This window comes from Mauremys mutica, chromosome 6 (assembly GCF_020497125.1).
Source record: "Mauremys mutica isolate MM-2020 ecotype Southern chromosome 6, ASM2049712v1, whole genome shotgun sequence".
Taxonomy (NCBI): Eukaryota; Metazoa; Chordata; order Testudines; family Geoemydidae; genus Mauremys; species Mauremys mutica.
Window position 1 is genome coordinate 105,834,913 of NC_059077.1, and position 27,395 is coordinate 105,862,307.

Genomic DNA, 27,395 nt, shown 5'->3' on the forward strand with positions numbered 1-27,395 from the left:
AAATGAGCTCCTGGGGGAGATGGGAGAAAGTGTATTAGGGAGAATTGTAAGGGTAAGAGCAGCGCAGCTCCATCACTATTTTTACAGGAACCACTGCTCTGATTAGTGGGTCACCCAATGCAGCAGGACTGGCTAGTGGATCCACATAGTCAATGACTTGCTAGCTCCCCTCTCATCTGTCACCAATAACACCTTACATTCTTGGGCACCGAAAACCCCTATGGAGCTGTGCTCCACAGTTCACAGACAGTACAGACCTTTTCACACTCTCAGGGTATGTCTACACTACGAAATTAGGTCAATTTAATAGAAGTCAATTCTTTAGAAATTGATTTGATACAGTCGATTGTGTGTGTCCCCACTGAGCGCATTAAGTCAGACTAGATGATCATAATGGTCCCTTCTGACCTTAAAGTCTATGAGCGGTGTGCGTCCACAGTACTGAGGCTAGCGTCGACTTTCGGAGCGTTGCACTGTGGTAGCTATCCGACAGTTCCCGCAGTCTCCGCCACCCATTGGAATTCTGGGTTGAGCTCCCAATGCCTGATGGGGCAAAAACATTGTCACGGGTGGTTCTGGGTACATGTTGTCAGGGCCCGCTCCCTCCGTGAAAACAATGGCAAAAAATCGTTTCTCGCCTTTTTTCCTAGGTTACCTGTGCAAACGACATACCATGACAAGCATAGAGCCCGCTCAGCTCACTAGCTGTCACTGTATGTCTTGTGGGTGCTGCTGGCAGATGTGGTACTGCAGTGCTACACAGCAGCATCCCCTTGCCTTGCCTTGCATTGCCTTGCCTTGTGGACAGCAGATGGTGCAATACGACTGCTAACCGGCATCGTCGTCCCGTGGGTGCTCCTGGCCAACCTCAGTTAGGTTTGTCGGGGGCGCCTGGCCAGACATGGCTGCTCCTGGCTGGCTTCTGTGAGGTCGGTCGGGGGCTCCTGGACAAAAATGGATATGACTCCAGGTCATTCTCTTCTTTAAATTTTGTCTAATGGAGATTCAGCCCTGCCTGAAATATCATACCAGCTGGCGGCTTTTGCCTCAGGCTGCTCTCCCAGTTGGCAGCACCGCACGGTCATACCTGACAGGCCAGGCTATGGTGTGAAAGTTGTTTGTTTCTCCTTGATGAAAACCTGCCCCCTTGGTTCACTCTACTTCCCTGTAAGTCAACCGCCCTCCCCTCCCCGCTTTGATCTCCACTTGCAGAGGCAGTAAAGCCATTGTTGTTTCAAATGCATGCATTCTTTATTAATTTGTCACACAAATGGGGGGATAACTGCCAAGGTAGCCTGAGAGGGGTGGGGAAGGAAGGAAGCACAGGGTTGGGGTAGTTGTAGGGGCACCCCCTAGAATGGCATGCAGCTCATCATAGAAGCGGCATGTCTGGAACTCTGACCTGGAGTGGCCGGTTGCCTCTCTGCTTCTTTGGTAAGCTTCACGCAGCACTGCTGCGGGTCCCTGTTATAAGCTCTGTCCTTCTTGCCCTTGGAGATTTTTTCAAATATTCCGGCATTTTGTCTTTGGAACAAAGTTCGGATAGCATAGATTCATCTCCCCATACAGCAATCAGATGCAGTACCTCCTGTTCAGTCCATGCTGGAGCTCTTTTGTGATTCTGGGACTCTATGGTCACCTGTGCTGATGAGCTCTGCATGGTCACCTGTGCTGATCAGCTCGCCACGCCACCCAAACAGGAAATGAAATTCAAAAGTTTGTGGGGCTTTTCCTGTCTACCTGGCCAGTGCATCTGAGTTGAGAGTGCTGTCCAGAGTGGTCACAATGGAGCACTCTGGGATAGCTCCCGAAGGCCAATACCGTTGAATTGTGTCCACACTACCCCAAATTCGACCCAGCAGGGTCAATTTCAGCGCTAATCCCCTCATTGGGGAGGAGTGCAGAAATCGATTTTAAGAGCCCTTTAAGTCAACAAAAATGGCTTCGTCATGTGGACAAGTGCACGGTTAAATCGATCTAACTCTGCTAAATTCGACCTAAGCTCACAGTGTAGACCAGGGCTCAGATTCTGAAATCTTTCAATGGGGAATACCCTAGTACAATAGTTTTGTTTGTTTGTTTTCCTTTAAATCCACAAGGTAGAATATTCCTAGGTATGGACAAAAAACAATGCTGATTTAGACTGGTTGTTTAGCATGGAAATAATATATATAAGCCACCAAAAGCTAAGACAGTATGTTGGTATTAAGCTACTGCTTGTCTGGAGAAAAGAAAGATTTTTAAAAAATATTTGTATTGCATTGTGTTTTTCCTTGGCTTTAAATGAAAAGGTAATTCTCTTCAAAGAAATATACATTAATACTAAACATAAGACCTGAAAGAATTTTGTGTGTAGAAGTCTTCCAGTGAATCAGTCACTTTGCCGGGAAAACTCTCATTTCATTTTGTTCTTAAAGCAAAGCTATGGGGGGGGGGAAGTGGGGGGAGATCTGAATAGTGGGTCATACTTTTGCTTCATAAAAATCTATTTTATTATATTATCAATTAATGCTTCTTTTCAATATATTTAGGAAGAAAGACAGGTTCTATAGCATTATCCTAGATCTCACCATATCTCTGTTCAGTTGAGTTTGCTGGAAAACAATTCCAATAGATACTGATTAAATAAAATATTTATTTTAGCTGGTTTTCACCAGGTTTGATCATATGCATTTCTACAAAGGAACAATGTATGCTTTAATTAATAGTTTCTGCCTAGGAGAAACTCCAAGTTGGAATATTTAAGGTAATAACAGTCAAGCCATTCAGAGTTCTAGGATTATTGCATGTCAAAGTTGAGGGGCATTGACGGAGTATGTGTTTGTTAAGAAAGCTTTCTTTCCTTCAGCATGCAAGTTTCCAGAAAAATGCATCCATATCCCCACATCCTAAAGATATAAGGTGAAATCCTGGCCCCATTGAACTATCAGCATTAGAAATAACCTGAGTCTGTTAACAAATACATTGGTGCAGTTTCTCAAATAGTGTAAACTGTCATAACTCCATTGAAATCAATACCATTATCACTGGAGGATTCTAGCATTGCTTTAAAAAAACTATTCTAAAAGTACAAATTCTCAGCAAGAATTTTTTAAACTGTTTTTTTTTTTAATTCTGTGCATTCTCCCACCACAATGAGAGAGACTTCACCCTCCCCATCCCCAGAAGCCTTAAGTTCATGGAAGATGGGTCCATCCGTTACTCTTAGCCCTGATGGTCAGGGATAACTCCATGCTCTAGGTGTTCCTAAACCTCTGACTGTCAGATGCATGGACTGCATGACAGGGGATGGATCACTTCAAAATTGCCCTGTTCTGTTCATTCTGTTTGAGGCATCTGGCACTGGCCCCTGTCGGAAGACAGGATACTGGGCTGGATAGACCATTGGTATGACCCAGTATTGCTGTTTTTATTGTAAATATTACAAAAGTACATGTACACAATGCTTATTCATCAGTTCCATTATTTGGAAGGAAAGAAGGCAAAAAGGAAGATGGCCAAAATAAAGTGTCCTAGTGTGCAGTTTCCCATAAGAAAAAATTCAGAGTTAATATGTTTTTATAGTCTATAAAAGTCACTAAGATGTCAGAGCTTTCTAAGTGTCAGGATATGTGACATCTTGCAAATGCATGTATACTATAGATAGCTGATAATTTAGAACATGAATCATACTATAGGAAGATTAGGCTAATAGCAACAGATATTCTTGTCTGTTTTAGGATTACATATAAAAGGTTGATTAAGATATTCATTTGCAAGAGAGTCTTCTTCATACAGGGAATTCCACTAAATAGCAATTTATTTAATGGAAAATCCTGCCTAATAGATATTTTTTTCTTTGTATCAAACTGCTTTGCACTAATTTAGTACAAATGTGGCACTTTAGTATCAACTGTCATTAAGCTCTTCTCCATTTTTTACATACTTATTTTCCGCTCTGCACAATAATGGGGGTCAGTTCCATGGTTACCCTGCATAATTTGTCCATGCTCCACAGTAGCACAACCATTTGTATCCTGATCAGAGAATTCCCCAAGGAATAGGCACATAGCGCCTGCGTGTCTGCCATATCCTGCTTCTTCTCCAATGCCAGTGATTCTGCCCTCTTGTCCTGGACTGAGTGCGAGGAGATTGCTTTAGGGAGGGCATGCAGATTTTTCTCCACCAGCTGAGCTTGCTTCCTTTTAACATGGACCCTCTCTCACAGTGTGCCCAGCTCTCCAGCCCTCTTCTTCTCCCCCCTCCATTATGTAGCCTTGAGTGTGGGACCACTAGATCACACATTAAGTTGTTTTTTCCAGGGCTAAGTCCCCCAGAATGCACTCTGGCTTTAAGAGCCCAGGAGTTTGGTGCCTTGTGAGTGCCCAAGCTCTCTCGAAACCAGGTTACCAGACACTTTTTGGACCCTCTCCATTCTCTTTTGGGAGAGAATCCTGAGGCCAATTCCTGGATCCCTTAGTCTCAATAGAGAGCAGGTCCTGAAGCTCCTTGGAGGCGCTGTTGAACTGCTCTCTCTTTAAAGGGCTCATTAATGCATATGGGTTATTGTCTGGCTATGCCAAAAGGAGAGGAGACTTTTGACATGAGTTTAACCAGGCTGCAACTTTATTATTAGATGCCTGGGACAGCAGATCAAAGTGTACAGTGCAGGCAACCCCACGTTTAGTCCATAATTACCCGGGAGGCTTTTACCAGGTCCCTCTCTTTTCCCATCCAAGTCCCTTCAGCAAATCCATTGCTGGGACCTTATCATCCACTGCCCCCCTCGTAGGAGGGTTAAGATGGACTATGAGACTGGGGGGGGGTTTGGCTCCCTGCCATGCCAATCATAAGAGTCCTCAACTGCCCCCGGTTTGTTCCTTTAATGTACACCTCTTTTTAAGTCTGCTTCAGGTGCTGAGCTTTTAAACCCCGCATTCCCAGGGGATGAGTCAGCGACCACACTGACCCTTTTTGCAGCAGTCCCCTTCCCCCCCACCATAAAGCATGTTCCCTTCACTCAGCCAGCCACCCAAATACCACCCCCACCCCGCTTAAAGATGCAGAAGGGAAGGTTCATAGGAAGGTTCACACCTCCTTTACCCTTTATTTTTTTTAAAAAAAAGCAACTAGTAAAGAACAAGTAAGGTTGCACAAGTAATCTCAAAATATATGCAAATATTAGGGTGTTCAGGTTCCCACAGCAAGATTAACTTGGCTACGTTTGCAAATAAGTAGCACTTTCTACACATGCTTTACTCTTAAATGTGTAGCTTAATTTGCAGTTGTTAAATATATATACAATCTTAAAACAGTCCATGCAATGTGGACAAATTAACATTTCAGTAAAAAAGGACTTGTGCTTTTCCTGATTTCCATGGTTTTCTGTGATTTTCAGCAGCAATCTTGAAGTTACCTTGAGTTCTGGTTGTTTTGGTTTTTTTTTGTACTATTGTTTCGGCCTTGTTAAACGGTTTGTATGTATGCCAATTACTATGTGGGAAATAATATGAAACAATGTCTGCAACAGTAATTCCATTCTTTAGCATTAAAGAGTTGAAGGGAAAACTCTCTATTTTAACTGTGTCATATTTAACTTCAGGAAGCTCAGAACTGGGACATTTATTGGAAAATTCTAAATAATGGCAAAATATGTTGTGGCAAAGTGAAATCAATTTTGACTATTAATTTTTTTTTAAAAAGGTTAATGAAAGCAAAATCCCGCCTGCATTATTGTCACTATTTAATATTGATATTGCGGTGTAGCCCAAAGGCCCTCAACAGGATCATATTTGTATTGTGATAATATCTGTACAAACAATCATACTGGGGGGAACGGGGGTTGGGCCAGGCCAGATGCATGGGGGATCTCTGAGCTATTTTGCTGCCGGGGAGCAGGACTGTTCAGAGAACCTTCTAAGATTAGGCTCTGTAACAGACTATTCTACTACCTTTAAAAGAAGCCAGCATATACAGTGGGTCTTAACGATGCTTCCAAGCCAGGAAGTCGTGCCCCACTAGGCTGTGGTGCACTGGCGGGATGCATTAGCCATTTCAGTTTAGTGCTTAAGGAAGTGCTGTGCTGGACTTGTACCTAGATAAATGTGCACACTGTATGCCATACAGTACCAAACCCAGGCAGATAATGTGCATATTTTAAAAAAAGAACAAAAAACAAAATACTATCCCAAACTACTTTTCTAACAGCTTTTTGCTGCCTGTTTGATAAAAGAACAAGTTAGACCTAGGACTGCAGGCAGTTGCTGTTGTTTCTGTAGAAGTATATTAGTTTCATATGTTCCATTTGGAAGAGTCTGAAATTTATCATTGTAAAAACAATTCCAAGTCCTATTTTTGTTAAGTCAGAATAATTTCTTGCTCACCTAACATGCTCCATCATTTTCAGTCCTGATTGTCTTTCTATTTGTTTTTCCTGGTGGTGTTTCTAGTTTAAGGGTGGCTGAGTAGTTTGTGACTACTGAACTGGTAAGAGTTTTTCCTACCCTGTCTGACTGGCTCAACAGTTAATAATGTTTCTTTTCAGCTGAGATTTGAGGATGAAATCTGTTTATCAAACAGTAGATGGAAATCTACTTGACTTGCACAGATATGGAGCTGAGTTGCAGAGGCTAGAAAGTGGGCACATTCTAGAATTGTGGGTGTGGTGAATGAAGCATGAAAGTAGAGTATCACCACTTTTCTCCCCACTTTAATCCTATATACTTTGTCATATGCAGGACATGGTCAGCTGTTTTTGTTTGTTTGTTTTAGTAAGTATTATGCAAATTGTTTTCCCATCAAACCAAACCCCAGATCAGAACACTCCTGAAGTTTAGAAAATTTCAGCTCTATATCCCGTTTAGGCCAATCCATCTCCCCAGATTTAAATCTGAACTTTGAGGAAGCTGGGGTCTGGTTACTAACTTCTTCCTATGCTAGGCATATAGGGCTACATTTTCTGCTATTGTAAATTGGTTCCATACGTGCTGGAACTAGGGGTGCTGGGGATGCTGCCACACCCCCGGGTTTGAAGTGGTTTCCATCATATACAGGATTTACAGTTTGGTTCAATGGCTCTCAGTACCCCCACTATAAAAACTGTTCCAGCACCCCTGATTGGTGCAGCTCCACAGACTAGAGTAGACGGATATCAGTTAACAACAGCAGAAAAATTTGGCTCAGCCTTTTTTATGGGAATTGACATATCTGGCTTCCCTATATTCCTGTGGCTGGGAGGAGAAGGGGCTATCAGAAATTCTCATCTGGAAACTGTTTGCACTAGGGCAGTGTCCGCTTCCAGAGTATTCATGTTACTACTGGAGACTTAATATTTATGTCCTCCTCATTTCAGAGGAGTATTTCCTCTTCTGAAACTTTACTGGGATTTTCCCCTTTGCCTCAGATGTTTGATTTTTCTAAAAGGAGTTTTCAAGTGCAGTGCATATGCTGGATTTGTTCCCAAAAGTCATTCTGGAAGAGGGCCTTCTGGTGTGAGGGTTCGGTATCTCAAGCTCTCTTTCAGAAGTCACATGGGAATGCGTACAACCAAACCTTCAGTTTCAGCAGTCGTGTATTTGGTTTGTAGATGAATATAGTTGGGAGTATTCCAGAGAATACTGCCTTTGCAGCATGTGATTAAACAATACCTCTGTTAGGCTTCTGTTATCTTGTTTCTATTGAAGTCATTGGGAATTGTGTCATTGACTTCAGTTGAAGAATAGGACCCTCACTTTATAGTCAGTGCTAAAGATACGTTTTTCATTGATATTACAAAACCTGAGAATTGATATTGTATATTCCAATTAGGCCACACTAGAATGAGAAAAACAAAATTCTCTGCACCATCACCTCCAAGCCTTTTTGCATGTAGCCCTCTGGGCATGATATGACCTCCCATAGCTAATCTGCAAGACTCCTGTTCTACCTACATTTAAGTCCCTTTTTAAAAACCCTCTTTTGCTGTGCTGAATACAGTGAATAGTGAATACAGTAGTATTGAAAAAAATCTGTCTTTGTTGCTCCTTTTCCCATAACATGTAGCTACACTTTTGTTTTTCTCCATGCTGTGATCGCCTCAGGGCAGGGACTATCTCTTCTTGAATCACTGGAAAGCATGTAGCGCACTGTTGGTGCTCACAAATAGACTATGATGAAGAAGTTGAAATTCAATTGGTTGAATCTGTTCTAAGAGCTGTATTACAGTACTTAAGAAAATTGGGCATCACCTGATAACCCAAATGCTCTTGTAATGCTTACGGCTCCATGCTCCTGTGCCATGTGATTAGGAGTATCACCTGCTTCATGCTGACTGAGGAGAACTCTGTTGTGATAGTACCATGTAGGGATTCAGGACACCTCCCCCTTCATCACAACTCTGGCTGATCAATATCGCTTGTCAAGGAACTTCCATCTTCTGTTCTCTTAGCTCACTCCACAGACATACCCACTCATTCTGGACACACTACTTGTTTCCACCCTCTACTCTTCTTAGTTCATCTCACATACTAAGGAAAATGGACTGGAATAGTTACTGTGGAATAACTTTGCATGTGGACACTCTGTTCTGGAATAAAAGTCACTTTATTCTGGAAGGATTAGTGTGCTTCCAAAGTGGAGTAATTATTCCGGCATATAATTCCTTTTTTTATTCTTTAGTACAGTATCCACAGGGGGAGCTAGTCTGGAATAGCTATCGCGGAATAGCTTATCCTGGTCAATTTTCCTGTGTAGACAAGCCCCAACATAGAAGTTTGGGACAGGTTGAGAAGAGACAGTCACACAGTGAATCTACTCCTTGCAGCTGGGAATTGTAATCAAATTGTTTCTCAAGGGGCCAAAGGTTGGCTAGAACAAGACATACAACTTGGTTACATATAAGCCCTACAGCAGAGGAGGTGGGGGGAATATATTGCTGTAGCTGAAGAGCAGGTTTCATCGCCTTTCTTCTCTCACCTCCCAGTTGTTTCTGTATTTGCTATCTATTATACCATGTTCTAAGTGTTGCTTTCTCACAAAGCAAGTTGGCTCTTGCCTCAGTTTTGAGTTCCCAGGGAAACATGGTGGTGCTGGGGGAGTTATACTTTTTTTGTTGTAAGAGTAATACCACATTGTCTTAGTCTTTTACTAATGGATGCTTGGAGGTGGCTTCATTCATAGCTGGCATGAGTTTTGTAATATCAGTTTAGTCCTTATAAAGCTTTTCCATGTTAGTTTTCACAAACAAGCAAACAGAAACAACCATCCAAAAAAGTCCTTGCCACTTTATTCAGTACAGTTTGGCACTGTTGTCGATGAGGATGTCCAGGGCTGAGGCTAAGGGTTATTGTAGGTCGGAGCTGAGGCAGAGCTCTGTGGAGAAGCTTGACAGCACTTGCCTATCTCATAGCTTGTCTCTCTCCTGAGTTATCCACCCGTCATCCACATGACTTCACTAACAATATTTTTTAATGAAACCACCTACAAAAACAACAAAAAAGTCCACTCTGCCTGCCTTCTCCAAACACTTGTATTTTCACAGCCTAAAATGCTAAAAGCCTGTTGTAGAAGCATAAGCAATTTAAGAGAAGAAATAGAAGTTCAAGGTTCACCCGCAGAACATATTAGTATGTTTATTGGGTTAGTTAAGGCCATGACACACTGAAGGTGCAGAGAGAAGGAGCAGCAAGGGCTTCAGATTGTGTGGTGGGAGCGATAATGAATGTCTCTGGGAGCAGAGACAGAACGTTTGGCACTACTGGTATATGTGTTTAGAATGAATGGGATGGTGTGTCTTTAATAACTGCAAAACACCTTCTCTTCTCCTCTGAGCCAGCTTGCCTGCCATATTTTGTGTGTTTCCCTTTCTCTTACAGACTTCCTGTAGATTCTGAAAAAAATGTATTTAAAAGCCTTATTTCACTTTTCAACTGGGAAGTGGGGGAAAAATACTTTTCAGTGTCACACTGGAAAACAACTTAGCAAAATAGTCTTGTGCAGGTCGTTGTCTTTCTCTTTCCCTGAGCCCTCACCTTTTTTAATTACCAACAAACCCCCACTCCCTACTCCCAAGGCATATTTTATGGCTCAGACGTGAACCTTAGTGGCCATTATATTTCCACTGTGCTTGTTTGTAGATATCAACTTGAAGATTTGCATGGTACAAAGATTGCATCACCCCTTCAGTCTAGTAAAAGCACAAAAAAAATCACCCCTTCTCTGCAAGTGCAGTTCATACATCTCCATCTTTGTGATAGCACTGAAGCCATTATGTAGCAGTTGGCCCTGATACGCTTGCACAGACACAAATTGAGTCCGACAGGACTGATGTCTCATGGACTTTGCTGTCATTTGAAATGCTGGCACGAAGATGGTAGTGATGAAAGGGGGGAGCTGGTGCCTTCAGCACTTTGCCTATGAAGATTTCTTAGATTCATATCTCTTGATAGAGGTAGCTGATTCGAGAGGTAGTTTTACAAAAGAGATTGATAGCAGCAGTAGATTTCTAACATCTGGTCATCTTTTTTTTCTTCCTTGAGTAGATTCTTTCAGCATTGCACTGTAGTATAAAATAGGCTCTTCATACCACCCACAAGTCTGTAAGATCCATCAAGTGGAATAATTAGTATAATTCCTTCCCTCCCTTTTGGTTTTTATCTTCACTGCATGGAAGCTACTCAGGCAGGGTAATGAAAAAGAGAGTATCTGTTTTTCTTATTGTGCTCGAGCTAAGTTTCAGACCTACCAAAGTATATAACTTACAACTCTTCTGAAAAGTGCAATTAAATTGCAGTGTTATTTTAGTGACACAGTCGGGCTATTTTGGGATATCTCTAATATTTCCTCTCAGAGGGAAGCATTTCTACGTTCTGCAATTTCTAATATTGCTTGGGTGGAGTGGATTTAACAAAGAATAAAATGGATTTCTCCTTAAAGGCAAATGCTTACACTGTATTGTTGATTAGTTCTTATATAACATGTTAAATTAAACTGACTGAACTGAATCTGGGCTCTTTATTCATGATTTCTGTATTGCATAATTTAAATATACAGGAAAATCAGAGAGGAAATGTAACCTTTTAGACATGTGGGACCAACACTGAATATGAGATTTGATGTGTTAATATGGGGGATCCAATATGCTAGCATTGCAAAGCTGGTATTAGGAGTAGTCTGAGAAGCAGATTTAGCCCGGTCATTCCTACCTGATGCCAGGAAAGCAGCTTCCAATATGTCATTTGTTAGTGGTCTTTTATCCTGGACATTGAATCCTTTCCTAAACCCTTCCTTACAGCATCAATATGCCTCATTCTGGTGATGTATTAAACTAATAGTTCATTAGAAACAACAGTTCATTTTCATGATATGTTACTCAAAATGCAGTGCTGAGCCGTCAAGACAAGACCCAACACATGGGATCAGTTGATCTGAAGATGGGAGAAGAAAAGGTGTGCTGGGGACAGGATGCTCTGTGGCTTCAGTGCTAGTAACATCCGCAGCACCTCGCTACCGTCAGTGTACTACAGTCTCCTGAAGATTCTTTGTATTTTTAAACTGTTTTGCCTCTAACTGTAAATATTGGGGGAAAACAAAACCAACCTCCCCTAACCGTATTTCTCTCTCTCTCCTTTTCTCTCCACCGCTCCACAGACTCTGAAAATACTTCATCAGAAATTTCAGACTGGACAGACTCATAGTGGCTTCTGAGCCAGTGAGACCGAGGCTGCCAAAGCATGCTGGTGCCAAGCTGTCGGATGATGCACGTAGCCAGGCCAGTGGTGGTGCTCCTGTGCTTTCTGCTTTCTGCTGATGCTGAAAGTAAGCTTTACTATTCAATGGTGTTGAGATTTTAGCCATAATGAACAGTTTTGTTTTCAGCAGGGGCGGCTCCAAGCCCCAGCACGCCAAGCGCATGCTTGGGGCGGCATGCAGCGGGGGGCGCTCTGCCGGTCGCCGGGAGGGTGGCAGGCAGGGCTCCGGTGAACCTCACACCTGCGAGAGGTCCACCGGAGCCGCGGGACCGGCGATCGGTAGAGCGCCCCCCGCGGCATGCCGCCGTCCTTGGGGCAACGAAATGTCTAGAGCTGCCCCTGGTTTTCAGCTAACAGTTGCTGAGGGCCTCTGAATGAGTCTCCTTTTCAGTAAACCTTAAAACTCAGTGAGATCCTCTGTGGCTCACAGCCAGTATTTGAACAGGTTTGTTTATGTGACTTACCATTTTTCCTCCTAATGCTCCTTTTCTTAGTCATCTAACAGTTTCTACTGTTCTCTTTTTCTGTTCTTTTTTTTTGCCAGTTAGTTGGTAGAGATAATATTAGTGAAATTATATAGGCAAAATGAAGCCTAACCTTGCTTTCCACATGGCAAACATCAGTTAGTTCCATTAGGAACTTGTTTACTTCCTTGGATATTTCCTTTTAAGTTTAGTAAAATAAACAATAGACTGTTGAGTCCAATTAAAATTCCAGGCACTTTGTAGCTGTCGCAGCAGCTGTTCTAATGTATTATTTCCGACAGCTGTCGTGGAGTACAGTATTCAAACTATTCAAGCAGAACTGACAACTTTGGTCTGAGTGGGTAGTATAGGTACCTAGGTTCTGTGTATTGGGCAGAATTTGGACATTTCATGATACTGCAAGGTTTTGGTCAATTAGCTTACCAATTAATGAGAAGATAATATCTTTTTTTAATTGGGAAATAATTAGGCCTACCTTGTTTACATGTGTTGTTTTTCCCAGCTGTCCTGTGGCTTTTTGTAGAAATGTTATACCAACAAGAAAAGCCACTTGCCACTGCCTGTTGACAGGCTGGTTTGCTACAAGCTGTTCAGTTCACTTGGTACAGCAGCATTTTTCTCTTGGCTCTTCTTAGGAATATTAAAACATCAACATTCATGAACTCTGCCCCCCTTCTGACTTAAAGTGGATTCTGCTCTCCCTTACAACTATGAAAACACGAAGAGGCAACTCTGTTGAGATAAATAGAGTTACAACAGAGTAAAAGTGGTGTGAGATCAGAATCGGACACTATTTTAGTGAGAATTCATTCAGTTCTCATTAATCCTGTTACCAAGTCATTGTGGACTCTGAGTGCACTGAATTACATTGAGATAGCAGCTCTTAAAACATGGAAATGGAAAAAAAATTATTAAGGCTCTGTTTTCTAAATATAGCACCACGAAATTGAGATACACGAAAAAACAAGCATGCACAAAACATACATGTTTGTAGAATACTGACAGTTGAGATTATTTGGGTCGTTTCCAGACAGTTAATGACCAGCTGGGATAGTTGTGTCTAAGGTGAAGCCAAGGACATTTTAAGACTTTAGCCAGCAAATAATTAACTGGAAAATAGCTCAAGCACTAGACGTTTCTGCTGTTTTAAAGCACCATCTATTTTAAAAGACAAAATCTATGCTTAGTGAACAATAGATTTTAGAATCTGGTATTGCTTTTCTGTATAAGATGCCAGAGTACTGTACTTCTGGTGGAGCTGAAGTGAATTTTTGTGTGTGTTTATATTGCTTGTTCTTTACCAATCAGATAACAATTGGCAAAAGGACTGCTGCACTGCTCTTCTCTTTTATAAAGCTTATGAGAGAAGGGAATATACTCCACTGAGGACTAATGTAGGATTTACTTTCAAACAGGCTGTACTATAAAAGCACTTTAATAAAGAACTTAATAGTGCTTTGAGATTAGCTTTTCAAAATTGTGTTCCTCTCACGTCTTTAATACTTAAAACAAAATGTGGCAGTAGGCTCTTAGACATTGTTGTGGCAGGAGGTTGCTTTGTTCATAAGTATCTGTTATTAGCATGAAGCATCAACGTGCAGATTAAGGGTTGTAAAGTTGTGCTTTAGGATTAGGATGAATTTTTGTAGCAGTTATTGTTGATTGATCTTGGCTAGACACTAAGGAATGGTCGTGATGGGTAGAAAAGTGATGCAAAAATAAAGATTATTCACCTATAACTAGAATTATTACAGATGGTTTCTGCAGAGGTCAGACACATCCCAAGAGTGGGACTCTGCAGAGGCCCTTTAAAGAAGATGCTTATCACATGTTTAGTTTCTTTGCCTTTTGCACCATATTGTTTATACCATTTATATTGTTTATACCATATTGTTGCATCATTGCTCATTAATATTTTCCCGTGATGGTATTGGATATCAAATGTGTCCTGATTGCTCTGAGCATAAGAAAAAAATCCATCATGTTTCCATAATTCCTTAAAAAATAATCCACAAATCGGCCATCGGCCAGCTGAGTTCTATGACAGAGGAACTGACAGCTGATCCGCTACCCTTTCTGGAAGGTGTCCCTATAGTTAACGGGCATTACCAGACAGAATTTCAGGGAACCAGGGCAGCCAGCCAAAGAGGGATAAATTAAGTTAACCACATCTTGGAGGGGTTGATAGCATTACTGTATCATCTACTGTTGTTATGCACTAAAGTATTTATTGCTCATTATTGTTGTTTACCACTAGAAGAAAGAGAAAAATTAGTATGTTTAGATCTGAATTTAAAAGATTTAAAAACAGGAAAAATATATTTTGAATATCAGAAGGCTATTGGACATATAGCTAAAATGTCAGTATCAAACTAGAAATGGAATCATTACGTTCTTTAATTGAGAATTTGCTTCTCTAAGGGAAACTTAAATTCCTGAAACTAAATCCAACCATATGTATACTAGCCATGATTGTCATCTCAGACCCTCCAGGATACAATCAACAGTAATGAGTGGTTGGATAATTGTATTAAACAAAAAAAAAATATTTTTGGTACATGTGTTTTAAACATTTCCCTTATGATCAATAGGAGTAAAACTGAATTGGGCAGTATAGCTTATGTTTTTTTTATGGGGAAAATGCAGTTTCTAACCTGAACAATTTAAAATATTTAGTTTATTTAACTAAGAACATTCTAAAACGTTGCATGTTTCTTTAGCATAATTTTCCTTTACTACTTTTTCTTTTAAATAAAATATTTACTTTTACTCCAAAGTGGAGTTGTGATCCAATGAAACAGAAATGTGCTATGACTAAGGAATGTAGAAAGTGGATAGATTTTTAGCACTGGTGGGTGATCTTGAAAATGATCAGTTCATATATTCAAGCTCTTATGAGAAGAGACTTTCATCTGAGGTAACCTCTACTTCCCGATTCCAGTCTGGCTATAGATATAAGGTCTGATCCTGCCCAGTGGTGAGTGCCCACATTTCCAGTGACTTCAGTGAATACTGAGCATGCTTGGTACTTCATGGGATTGTCCTCACAGTGAGACCAACTCTTTGCTACTTAATTGCTTCCGCTTCTCAGGCCTGGCTGGAGCAAGGCTCTGCAACACATGGGGGACAGGGGAATTCAAAAATTTAATGAAACATTTTGGTCATCTGAATAAGTGGGTTAAGTTTTGGCTGAAGGTTTAAATCTGTTTTAATCTGAGCTGAATGGCCCCTTAGTAAACGTTAATGAATGAATGTTAGCTAGATGCTCTTAGAGGTGTATGTCTTGTTTTAGTGAGCTTTGACTATTTAATCTGAAGAAAAAATCCCTGTATGAGTGAATCTATAAATGTTGTTCTCTTTCCACTTAGTCCCTCTCCCTATACAGGTAAGACTGAGATATTTGAGTTTCAAGTAGTTAATGTGCACAGACTTTAAAACTGTGTGTCATTATATACATACAAACCAATGCAAGTACTGTTATTTTATTTTATATTTTATATTATATTTTATTTAAAGTCTTTCTAAAGCATGAACAATAAAATATACATTCTTATTCTGAATGAAGTAATTTGGCTCCACTTAATCCTGTAGTTAAAGTTACTAAATACACAATCAGTTTAGGTGGGTGAGGTAATATCTTTCATTGGACCAACTTCTGTTGGTGAGAGAAACAAGGTTTTGAGCTCTACAGAACTCTTCTTCAGGTCTGGGAAAGGTACTCTGAGCATCACATCTAAATTCAAGGTGAAACAGATTGTTTAGCATAAGTAGTTAGCATATATTCTAAGGACTAGCATATATTCAAGGTAGAAACAGGGGCGGCTCTAGCTTTTTTGCCACCCCAAGCAAGGCAGGCAGGCAGGCTGCGGGAGGTCTGCTGGTCCCATGACTTCGGTGTGCCTGCTGCCAAATTGCCGCCAAGCCGTGGGACTGGCGGATCTCCCGCAGGCAAGCCACTGAAGGCTGCCTGACTGCTGCCCTCGCAGGGACCAGCAGGGCTTGGACCAGCAGGTGCCTGGAGCCACCACTGGGTAGAAACAATGAGGAGTCCTTGTGGCACCTTAGAGACTAACAAATTTATTTGGGCATAAGCTTTCGTGGGATATAACCCACTTCATCAGATGCATGGAGTGGAAAATACAGTAAGTAGGTATAAATATACGGCACTTGAAAAGATGGGAGTTACCTTAAAAAGTGGGGGGTCAGTGCTAATGAGGCCAATTCAATTAGGGTGGATGTGACCCATTCCCAACAGTTAACAAGAAGGGGTGAATATCAACAGAGGGAAAATTATTTTTTGCAGTGATCCAGCCTCTCCCAGTCTTTATTCAGGCCTAATTTGATTGTGTCAAGTTTGCAAATTAATTCCAGTTCTGCAGTTTCTCATGGAAGTCTGTTTTTGAAGTTTTTTTTGTTGAAGAATGGTGATTTTTAAGTCTGTTATTGAGTATCCAGGGAGATTGAAGTGTTCTCGTACTGGTTTTTAAATGTTACAATTCTTGATGTCTGATTTGTGTCCATTTATTCTTTTGCGTAGAGACTGTCCGGTTTGACCAATATACATGGCAGAAGGGGCATTGCTGGCACATGATGGCATATATCATATTGGTAGATGTGCAGGTGAATGAGCCCTTGATGGTGTGGCTGATGTGATTGGGTCCTATGATAGTGTCCCTTGAATAGATATGTGGACAGAGTTGGCAATGGGGTTTGTTGCAGGGGTTGGTTCCTGGGTTAGTGTTTCTGCTGTGTGGTGTGTAGTTGCTGGTGAGTATTTGCTTCAGGTTGTGGAGCTGTCTGTAAGCGGGGACTGGCCTGTCTCCCAAGTCTGTGAGAGTGAGGAATCATCCTTCAGGGTAGGTTTTAGATCGTTGATGATTCGCTGGAGAGGTTTTAGTTGGGGGCTATAGGTGACGGCTAGTGGCGTTCTGTTACTTTCTTTGTTGGGCCTGTCCTGTAGTAGGTGACTTCTGGGTACCCTTCTGGCTCTGTTTCCTCACTTTCCCAGGTGGGTATTATAGTTTTAAGAATGCCTGGTAGAGATCCTGTAGATATTTGTCTCTGTCTGAGGGATTGGAGCCAATGCAGTTGTATCTGAGGGCTTGGCTATACACAATATTGTGTGATGTGGTCTGGATGAAAGCTGGAGGCATGTAGGTAAGTATAGTGGTCAATAGGTTTCTGATATAGGGTGGTGTTTATGTGACCATCACTTATTTGTACTGTACTGTCCAGGAAGTGGATCTCTTGTGTGGACTGGTCCAAGCTGAGGTTGATGGTGGGGTGGAAATTGTTGAAATCCAGGTGGAATTCCTCAAGGGCCTCCTTCCCCTGGGTCCTGATGACGAAGATGTCACCAATGTATCACAAAGTAGAGGAGGGACGCTAGTGGATGAGAGCTGAGGAAGCGTTGTTCTAAGTCAGCCATAAAATTGTTGGCATACTGTGGGGCCATGCGGGTACCCATAGCAGTGCTGTTGACTTGAAGGTATAAATCGTACCCAAATCTGAAATAGTTGTGGGTGAGGACAAAGTCACAAAGCTCAGCCACCAGGTTTGCCATGACATTATCAGGGATACTGTTACTGACGGCTTCTAGTCCATCTTTGTGTGGAATGTTGGTGTAGAGAGCTTCTACATCCATAGTGACTAGGATGCTGTTTTCTGGAAGATCACAAATGGATTGTAGTTTCCTCAGGAAGTCAGTGGTGTCTCGAAGATAGCTGGGAGTGCTGGTAGCATAGGGCCTCAGGAGAGAGTCCACATAGCCAGATAATCCTACTGTCAGGGTGCCAATGCCTGAGATGATGGGGCGACCAGGATTCCCAAGTTTATGGAACTTGGGTAGCAGATAGAATACCCGTGGTCAGAACTCTAGGGGTGTTTCTGTGTATATTTGTTCCTGTGCTTCTTCAGGGAGTTTCTTGAGCAGATGGTGCAGTTTCTTTTCGTACCCCTCGGTGGGATCAGAGAGTAATGGCCAGTAGAATGTGGTGTCAGAGAGTTTCCTAGCAGCCTCTCGTTCATACTCCGACCTATTCATGATAACTACAGCACCTTTTTAATGATAAAGTCAGAGTTGTTTCTGAGGCTGTGGATGGTATTGCGTTCTGCACAGCTGAGGTTATGGGCAGGGGCGGCTCTAGAAAATCCGCCGCCCCAAGCAGGGCGGCGCACCGCGCCACTCGCGCCGCCCTTCCCCGGTCCCGCGGCCGGGGCAGAAGTGCCTGCGGACGGTCCCGTGGTCCCACGGCTCCGGTGGAGCATCCGCAGGCATGACTGCGGGAGCTCCGTCCGAGCCGCGGGACCAGCGCACCCGCCGCAGTCATGCCTGCAGGAGCTCGACCGGAGCCGCGGGAAGAGGGGACCCTCCGCAGTCATGTCTGCGGCACGTCCGCTCCTCCCGGGGCTCCGGTGGACCTCCTGCAGGCATGACTGCGGGAGGTCCGCCGGAGCCAAATGCCGCCCTGCCGGCAAAATGCCGCCCCACGCGCCTGCTTGGCGCGCTGGGGTCTAGAGCCGGCCCTGGTTATGGGGCAAGTGATGCTGCTTTTCCACAATTTCAGCTTGTGCACGTTGGCGGGAGCACTCTATGTAGAAGTCCAGTCTGTTGTTTTGACCATCAGGAGGAGTCCATGCAGAATTCTTCATCTTGTAGCAGTGGTAGGAAGGCTTCTTTGGGTTAGTGTGCTGTTCAGTGGTGTGGTGCAAATATTCCTTGAGTCAGAGATGGCAAAAATAGTATTCCAAGTCACCACAGAACTGTATCATGTTTGTGGGAGTCATGGGGCAGAAGGAGAGGCCCTGAGATAGGGCAGACTCTTCTGCTGTGCTAAGAATAGAGTGGTAGAGTTGCCTGTTAACACCTCTGCAGTCATAGGACAAAAAGAGGTTTGTTTTGGAGGGGTAGACATGTTAATCTGTATCCACAAAAACAACGAGGAGCCCGGTGGCACCTTAAAGACTAACAGATTTATTTGGGCATAAGCTTTCGTGGGTAAGTCTTTAAGGTGCCACTGGACTCCTCCTTGTTTTTGAGTTTGGTTGGTTTGTTTGTTACAGATTTTTGTAATATGCCATAAATCCAATGTGTCTGTTCAGGCCATGATTTTTAGCATCTATCAGAATTATGAATTTAAGCTCCCCGGCTCATCTTTTGAAAGTGTTGAGCAGGTTTCCTCCAAGGATGAGGACTGGTAGGTCGGATAGAGAGTGTTCACTTTGTGAAAAGTCTTCATCCAAAGGTGTTGGAGTGTTTTTGTCTTTTATCGCTTTGCTGTGTGAATTCATTCAAAAGCTTAGTGATTGTCTTGTTTCACCCACATAGTTGTTATTAGGGCATTTAGTGCACTGGATGAGGTACACCACATTATTGTGATAGGTATGTGTAGGACCCCTGGGTCTTGAAAGGTGTGTTGTGGGGGGTGTTGATCATTGTAGCAGTGGGGCTACCTCTGCAGGTTTTGCACCTGTTGTTCTGGCAGGGCCTGATGCGGCTTTGAGTTGGTGTGTCCTGGTTTGTGAGGAGTTTGTTTCTGATGATGAGTTTGGAGTGTTGTTTGAAGGCCAGAAGTGGGGATTCAATAAAGATTTCTTTCATGATGGGGTCCTCATCGAGTATGGGTTGTAGTTGTTTGAGGAGATCCCTTATGGGTTCTAGCATGGGGTGATAGGTGACAACTAGGGGTGTCCAGTCAGAAGGGGTTTTATTTCTGTGGAAGCAGGTTCTCATGGAGTATTTGGGTGCCCCATACCATGATACAATCTACTTCTTTCGTGGAGTATTCGTGTTTGATAAAAGTGGTTTTTAGTGTGGTAAGGTTTCTATTCCGGACTTTCTCCATGGAGCATATTCTGTGGTATCTGAGTTCCTGGCTGTAGATAACAGGTTTCTTGTAGTCTTTTAGGTGGTTACTGTATCTATCAAGGAAGGTGTGGTGATCCGTGGATTTCTTGTATATGGTTGTCTGTAGCGTTCCATTGCTGAATCTGACTGTGGATGCTAGTGTGGGAGTGTTCCAGAGTTTAACAGATGGATGGTGGTTGTTAAGTTGTAGCAGAAATCTCTGAGGCAGTTTAAGTCCAGAAGATGAAAACATCATCTATGTATCTCAAGTTTATGATTGGTTTTGTGGTGAATTTGTCCAGAAGTTATTCTTCAAGGTGGCCCATGAAGAGGTTGGCATATTGGGGAGCCATTCTGGTAGCGATGGCTGTTCCCATGGTTTAGACAAAGTGTTTGTTGTTGAATGTAAAATTGTCATGGCTGAGGATGGTGATGTGTTTGGGGTAGATATCTGAGGGTTGTCCATTGTCTTGTAAGTATTTGAGGCAGGCAGTTATGCTATGATTGTGAGGGATGTTGGTGTATGGGGAAGTGACATCCATGGTGTTCTGACGGAGGTTGTTAATGCTGTGGAGTTTGTGGAGGAAGTCAGTTGTGTCCTGGAGGAATCTGGCCCTTTGGGTGGCAAGTGGTTTGTGGATGGTTTCGGTGAGTCCTGATATTACTTCAGTAAGAGTGCTGTGGCCAGATATGATGGGTCTGCCTGGGTTCCCTTTTTTGTGTCTCTTGGGAAGCATGTAGAAGATTCCTGGGGTGGTTTTGTGGAGGATGAGTTTATAGAGTTTATCTTGGAATTGTTTGGGGAAGAATTTGCTGATATCTTTAAGTTCCTACACTGCATATAGCTTACATTTGGGCAGTTCCCTCAAAATGAAATAAAAGCATTTTATGAGAACTGTACTAGCCTATCAGTCCACCTTCAGGCCTTTTTAAATTATTATTATTTGGCATTTTCCCCCCTTGTTTAGTTGGGTTTATTTCTCTTCTGATCCTGTGTGCAACTAACAAGAAGCCAGGAGCATTTGTGGACCAGGTCGGGAGCAACACTGAACAGACTCAGAATCACTGAGCCCTGTTCTATACCCACATGTCTCTAGGAAGCAGTGTCTGTCCGTTCTGCCTTCAGCCCCCGTGCTGCTCCTCCAGGCTTAGCGGAGGAGTTGGAGGGATGACTGCCTGCTGTGCTGCTAGTCTTCTTCTTTGGGCTAGGGTAATGGGGGTGAGACTGTCTGCAGTACTGTCTGCAGCTGTTATGACTCTTTTTTTTCTAGCCTTTGGAAGAACCTAGCTCTGTTGATGCCCCATGTGAAGGTTGCTCACAATCACAGACAATTGGGGAAGGACCCTCACTATAGCTGGTCAACACTTGTCCAGTGAAAGAGTCCTGTGAGGGGGGGAAGGGTGTGTTCTTGTCTTCTCTACTCATCTTTACCAACACAGGGGCCTGTGCAAAGGGAATCCCATCGCTGCTCCTCCTATTGGTTTAAGGGTTGCATGATCTTGTGGAAAATCAAAGGAGTGGAAAGGGATGGGGATCCCTCTTCTTCCCCTCCTGCTAGCTCTGGTGTTCTCCCTATTCCCAATGAGGTTTCTAAGAGTGAAAGAGGCTTCTGCCCTGATCTGGCAAGGGTGTGGTGGAGGGTCTCCAGCCCTGTTCCTTCCCCTTACTCCTATGAAGGAGTTAAGGGGGAGGAACTTTCAGTTTTATTTGTCACCTGTCCCCATGGAAGAGTCGAGTGGGCGATTCAACACCCCACCTCTTTACCATTCATCTTTCACTAGGTTCTGCTACAAGGCCAAGGGAGTGAGAAGGGGAGAAAGCTGGCCTGATCTTGCTACTCCCTATGTCTCTCTTCCAGCTCTGTGCATGATGCAATAGGGTGAGGAAAAGATACCGTTCCCACCTTTGTATGTGTGTGGGGCCTGGTCTATGCTACACAGTTCGGTCGAAGGAAGCCACCTTAAGTCGACCAGTTAATGTATGTGTCTACATTATCGGGTCCTTTACGTCAACCTAAGTTGCCTCTGATGTCAACTTCTGTAATCCACCTCTGCGAGTAGTGTAGTGCTTAGTTCAATTTTCATGGGTCGACTGCGAGATAGTGCAAATATGCAGTGTTGTGTAATTTGACTTAATTGGCCTCCAGGTGGCGTTCCACAATCATCTCATCTGTGACCACTCTGGAGATCACTCTCAAGTCTGCTGCACTGCAGCCAGGTACCCAGGAAACAGACCCTGCCTTGCTAAAGCCCCGGGACCTTTTGAATTCCCATTTCCAGTTTGATCAGCATTGGGAGCATGCCAGCTTGAGCACAGCTGATCAGGGAGACTACAAGCCCCAAACATGCTCCAGCTTGGTCTGCACAGGAGGTGGGGGATCTCATCGCTGTGTGGGGAGAAGAGACTGGGCAGGTAGAGCTCCAATCCAGTAGAAGAAATGCTGACTTCTGTGCAAAGATTGCTAGTGGAATGGGGGATAAGGGCTACACGAGGGACACACAGCAGTACCGTGTGGGAAAAAAAAAAAAAACTTTGCCAAGCATACCTGAAGGCAAGGGAGGTGAACAGTCGTTCTGATGCTGAACTCCACACATGCCAGTTCTACGACGAGCTGCATGTGATTCTCGTGAGTGAACCTACCAGCACTCCCACAAGTAATGTGGACACCTCACAGGTGTGTGAGTCTAGGGACAGCAAGGAGGAATATATGTTGGATGAGGAAGAGGAGGAGGAGGAGAATGGGAGACAGGCAAGTGGTGGATACAGTCTCCCCAGGAGCCAGGAAATATTTTTTACCTTGGAGCCCTGTGGGTCGCAGGACATCATGGTGGCCAACCATGATGCCAGGGAAGGCACCTCTGGTGAGTATACAGTGAAAATGAAAGTCCAGTTAAACTTTAGTGGGCACACACATTCAGTGGTATTGGATGTTGACTGTGAAGAAAAAACAAGGTGCTGTGGTTTTCTGCTTACAAGAGGCCGCTCCAGCTATGCAGAGTGTGGCCCCCGGAAAAGATTGTTTATGTGGACTGGGATAGCCAGGGAATCTGCCATGGATATCTCTAGGAAACTTTCATGGAGGGATTCTGCAATCCTTTGCAGACGGTTTCTGGGCAGGGCAGTCTTATTTCTTCCTCCATGGTAGAACACTTTCCCACGCAACTCCTGAACTAATTCTACTGGCATCATTGTGGTACACAGCATAGCAGCATAAGGACCGGGTCTGTACCCAGACACTTGCAGCGTCTCCTTCCTTTCCGCCTCTGTTACCCTCAGGAGACTGATATCACATAGGGTTGCCTAGGGGAAACAGGGAAGTTCTCATTAAAAGTGCTCTTACATGGGGAAAAAAAAAGGCATGTAGACCTACCCCACCCACCCACATTCCGGATCGCTGAACCACGTGGCTACTAACATGCCTTTACTGTGCTCAGCATGGGTTGCCAAGTAGTTTAAAGTGGCTAATAATGGACTGGGCTTCACATGAGAGAGTACGTCTACACTACGGGATTATTCCGAATTTACATAAACCGGTTTAGCAAAACAGATTGTATAAAATCGAGTGTGCGCGGCCACACTAAACACATTAAATCGGTGGTGTGCGTCCACGGTCCGAGGCTAGCGTCGATTTCTGGAGCATTGCACTGTGGGTAGCTATTCCCTAGCTATCCCATAGTTCCCGCAGCCTCCCCCGCCCCTTGGAATTTCCGGGTTGAGATCCCAGTGCCTGATGGGGCAAAAATCATTGTCGCGGATGGTTCTGGGTAAATGTCGTCAGTCACTCCTTCCGCTGGGAAAGCAACGGCAGACAAGCATTTCGTGCCTTTTTTCCCTGGATTGCCCTGGCAGATGCCATAGCATGGCAATCATGGAGCCTGTTTTTCCTTTTGTGACTGTCACCGTATGTGTACTAGATGCCGCTCACAGAGGCGATTCAGCAGCGCTACACAGCAGCATGCTTTTGCTTTTGCATGACTGCAGAGATGTTTACCAGCCATATTGCACCATCTACCATACCATAAATTGGTAATAAGATGATCGTGGCTACCAGTCCTTTTGCACTGCACCATCTGTTGCTGTCATAAGTGCCCCTGGCTGCTCTTAGCCAGGGGCGCAAAAGCCAAAATTGGGAATGACTCCCTGAGTCAATCCCTCCTTTTTGGTATCTAAAAATAGAATCAGTCCTGCCTAGAATATGGGCAAGTGTACTAGAGAACCACTGTATATCATAACCAGAGAGCACAGCTGCTCTGTGTCAGATCCTGCAGAAATTATGAGCTGTATGCTATTCACAGGGGGTGCTCCTGCAACAACCCCACCTGTTCATTCTGTTCTTCTCCCAGCCTTCCTGGGCTACCATAGCATTGTTCCCCCACTTGTGTGATGACACAGTGACTTGTTAGTGAGAAATGAGTGGAAGGCAGCCTCCAGCTGCTATGATAGTCCAGACAGGACATTAAGCAGTGTGTAGGAGAGGAGCCCAGCATCCCACTGCTAGTCCAGGGGCAACTGAATCTTTTCTTTACACATGAAGGGTGGGGGCTGATGGAGCTCAGCCCCCTGTTGCTATGATGAAGACAGTTACCAGCCATATTGCACCATCTACCAGGAAAAATTAGGGGCAGGCACCCTTGATCGACCTAACTGATGCTAGTCGGCATGGTTACCAGTCCTTTTGCACTGCCCCATGTGCCAATAGGCTGATGATGACGATGGGTATCAGTCTTATTGTACCATCAGCCACCCATGGCAGGTGGGGAGCAAGGATGTTAGTGTTGAGTGCTGCAGCATCGTGTCTATCTGCAGCATTCAGTAAAGATAGGGTGACATGTAAAAGAGTCAAGAGAGGATTGTTTTCCCTTTCACTTCTGGGGGTGAGTGGGGGGGTGCGTAAATTGCCGAGCTATGCCCTGACCCACCGCGGACACTGTGTTTGACCCTAGAAGCATTTGGAGCTCAGCCAAGAATGCAAATACTTTTCGGAGACTGCAAGAACTGTGGGATAGCTTGAGTCCTCCAGGCCATGAGCGTCCATTTGATTCTTTGGCTTTCCGTTACGCTTGTCACGCAGCAGTGAGCTGAGTCCCTGCTATGGCGTCTGTCTGGAGATTTTTTAAAAATGATTTTGAATTTTGTCTTCTGTAACGGAGCGCTGATAGAACAGATTTGCCTGCCCTTACAGCAATCACATCCGCATGGTCCATGCTGGAGCTCTTTCTTTATTTTGATTTTTAACTGCCTCGCCACACTTGCTGATCGGAGCTCCACGCTGGGCAAACAGGAAATATTCAAAAGTTCGCGGGGCTTTTCCTGTCTACCTGACCACTGCATTCGAGTTCAGATTGCTGTCCAGAGCGGTCAGTGGTGCACTGTGGGATACCACCCGGAGGCCAATACCGTAGATCTGCGGCCACACTAACCCTAATCCGATATGGTAATACCGATACTAGCGCTACTCCTCTCGTTAGGGAGGAGTACAGAAACCAGTTTAAAGAGCCCTTTATATCGATATAAAGGGCCTCTTAGTGTGGACGGGTGTGGCGTTAAATCGGTTTAACGCTCCTAAAACCGGTTTAAACGTGTAGTGTAGACCAGGCCAGAGATTCCGCAATTTGGGAGTGAAAACGTCCCCCACCCCCACCCCGTTCGTAAACAGCTTTCCGTGGTGCTATGGGGAAGGGCCGTTGTTCAACTAGGTACCTGTGCTCCCGACACGAGCCTGCCATAAACTTCACTAAAAGTGCAGTCACCCATGATCTGGAGGGGGTCTACTCACCATGGCTGGAGCAGCAAAACGGCACAGTGAACGGTTACGGATTCTGATTGTTATGGCTTACACCTAGTGTAATAAGGTGTTATTTTTTTTATTTTTTTTTAAATGAAAATGGCCTTGCTATGGAAACATTTTATGCATGTACAATGGCTCCTTTATTTTTCCCCCTGACTGACAGCTGGAAATGTGTCAGTGGGTCATCAACACCTGAAAGCAGACTTGCTGATTAGAAGGAGGAGAAATAGAATGTGGGAGGACGTGTTCACCAAGATAATGAACGCCTTTGGGACAGCTGACACAGAGCTGAGAGCGTGGAGGATTTCACAGTCTGAGGATTTCACATGGACATGGAGAACAGGAAAGCTTCCAATGAGCGAGAGCGTGCGGAGCAGAATGAGATGCTTCCGATTATGAGGGACCAAGCAGACATGTTGAGGCATCTGGTTGAACTGCAAGAACAGAAGCTGGAGGGCAGAGTCCCTCTGCAGACCCTGGTGGACAGCCAGCCAGCCAGCATCGCCTAACGCAGAATCTTCCTCCTCCACGCGTTCCATGGGGTGTGGGCGAAAAGTCCATTATCCCTTTCACTTAACTTGGATGGGGGGGAGAGTACAAGGAACAGAAGGCACCCATTCACAGACCTTTGATGGTCTGGATTGCAGTGTTATGTTACACAGCTGAAAATGTGTCTCCTGTTCCAACTTTAAAACCTCTTTTCTCCAACATTACATTTTCTTTCTGTTCTCCTTCTTTACTTATATTTGTTAAATAAAGTAAATGTATTCGATAAATAAATGTTCTTTATTGAGTAGAAGCAGTGGGCTTGGGCGGGGGATTGGCTTTACAGGGACAGTGATACAAGCCAGGTGAAGGTTCGGGAAAGCACAATGCAGACAAGCAGCTTACATTACTGTGACTCTTTATCAAAATGGCTTTTCAAAGCCTCACAGATACACAGCACCCCTTGCTGTACTCTTCTTATTGCCCTGGTGTCTGACTGCTCAGAAATGGCTGCCATGCGATCTATCTCAACTGCTCAGCCCTGTGGAAAATTGTCCCCCTTTTTTTTTTCCACAGATATTATGGAGCACACAGCAGGCAGCTATAACCATGGGGATGTTCTCCTCACTAAGTAGACTTAGTAGACTTCTCCAGCACCCTTTTAAATGACCAAAGGCATATTCAACCACCATTCTGCACTTGCTTAGCCTATAGTTGAACCGTTCATTGCTAATGTCCTGACGGCCAGCGTATAGCTTCATGAGCCATGGGAGCAAGGGGTAGGCTGGGTCCCCCAGGATAACTATAGGCATTGCAATATCCTCAATGTTCATTTTGTGGTCTGGAAAGAAAGTCCCAGATTGCAGCTTTTTGAACAGATCTGAGTTCCTAAAGATGTGCACGTTATGAACCTTTCCTGACTATCCTACACTGATGTCGGTGAAACGCCCCCTGTGATCCACCAGCGCTTGCAACACCATTGGAAAGTGTCCCTTTCGGTTTATATATTCTTTGGCCAGGTGGTCTGGTGCCAAGATGGGGATATGCCATCTATTGCCTCACTGCAATTAGGGAATCCTGTCCC

General features: G+C 43.9%; 1 protein-coding gene across 1 annotated transcript in view; it reads left to right on the plus strand.

Moving 5' to 3' along the window:
* Positions 1-27,395, plus strand: part of PTPRD (protein tyrosine phosphatase receptor type D) — a 1,658,801-nt gene that overhangs the window by 1,254,443 nt on the left and 376,963 nt on the right. Inside the window, exon 10 of the mRNA XM_045020490.1 lies at positions 11,605-11,772. Within this exon, the coding sequence (XP_044876425.1) occupies positions 11,688-11,772 (85 nt within the window). The 5' untranslated portion in view covers positions 11,605-11,687. The remainder of the gene's footprint in view (positions 1-11,604; positions 11,773-27,395) is intronic.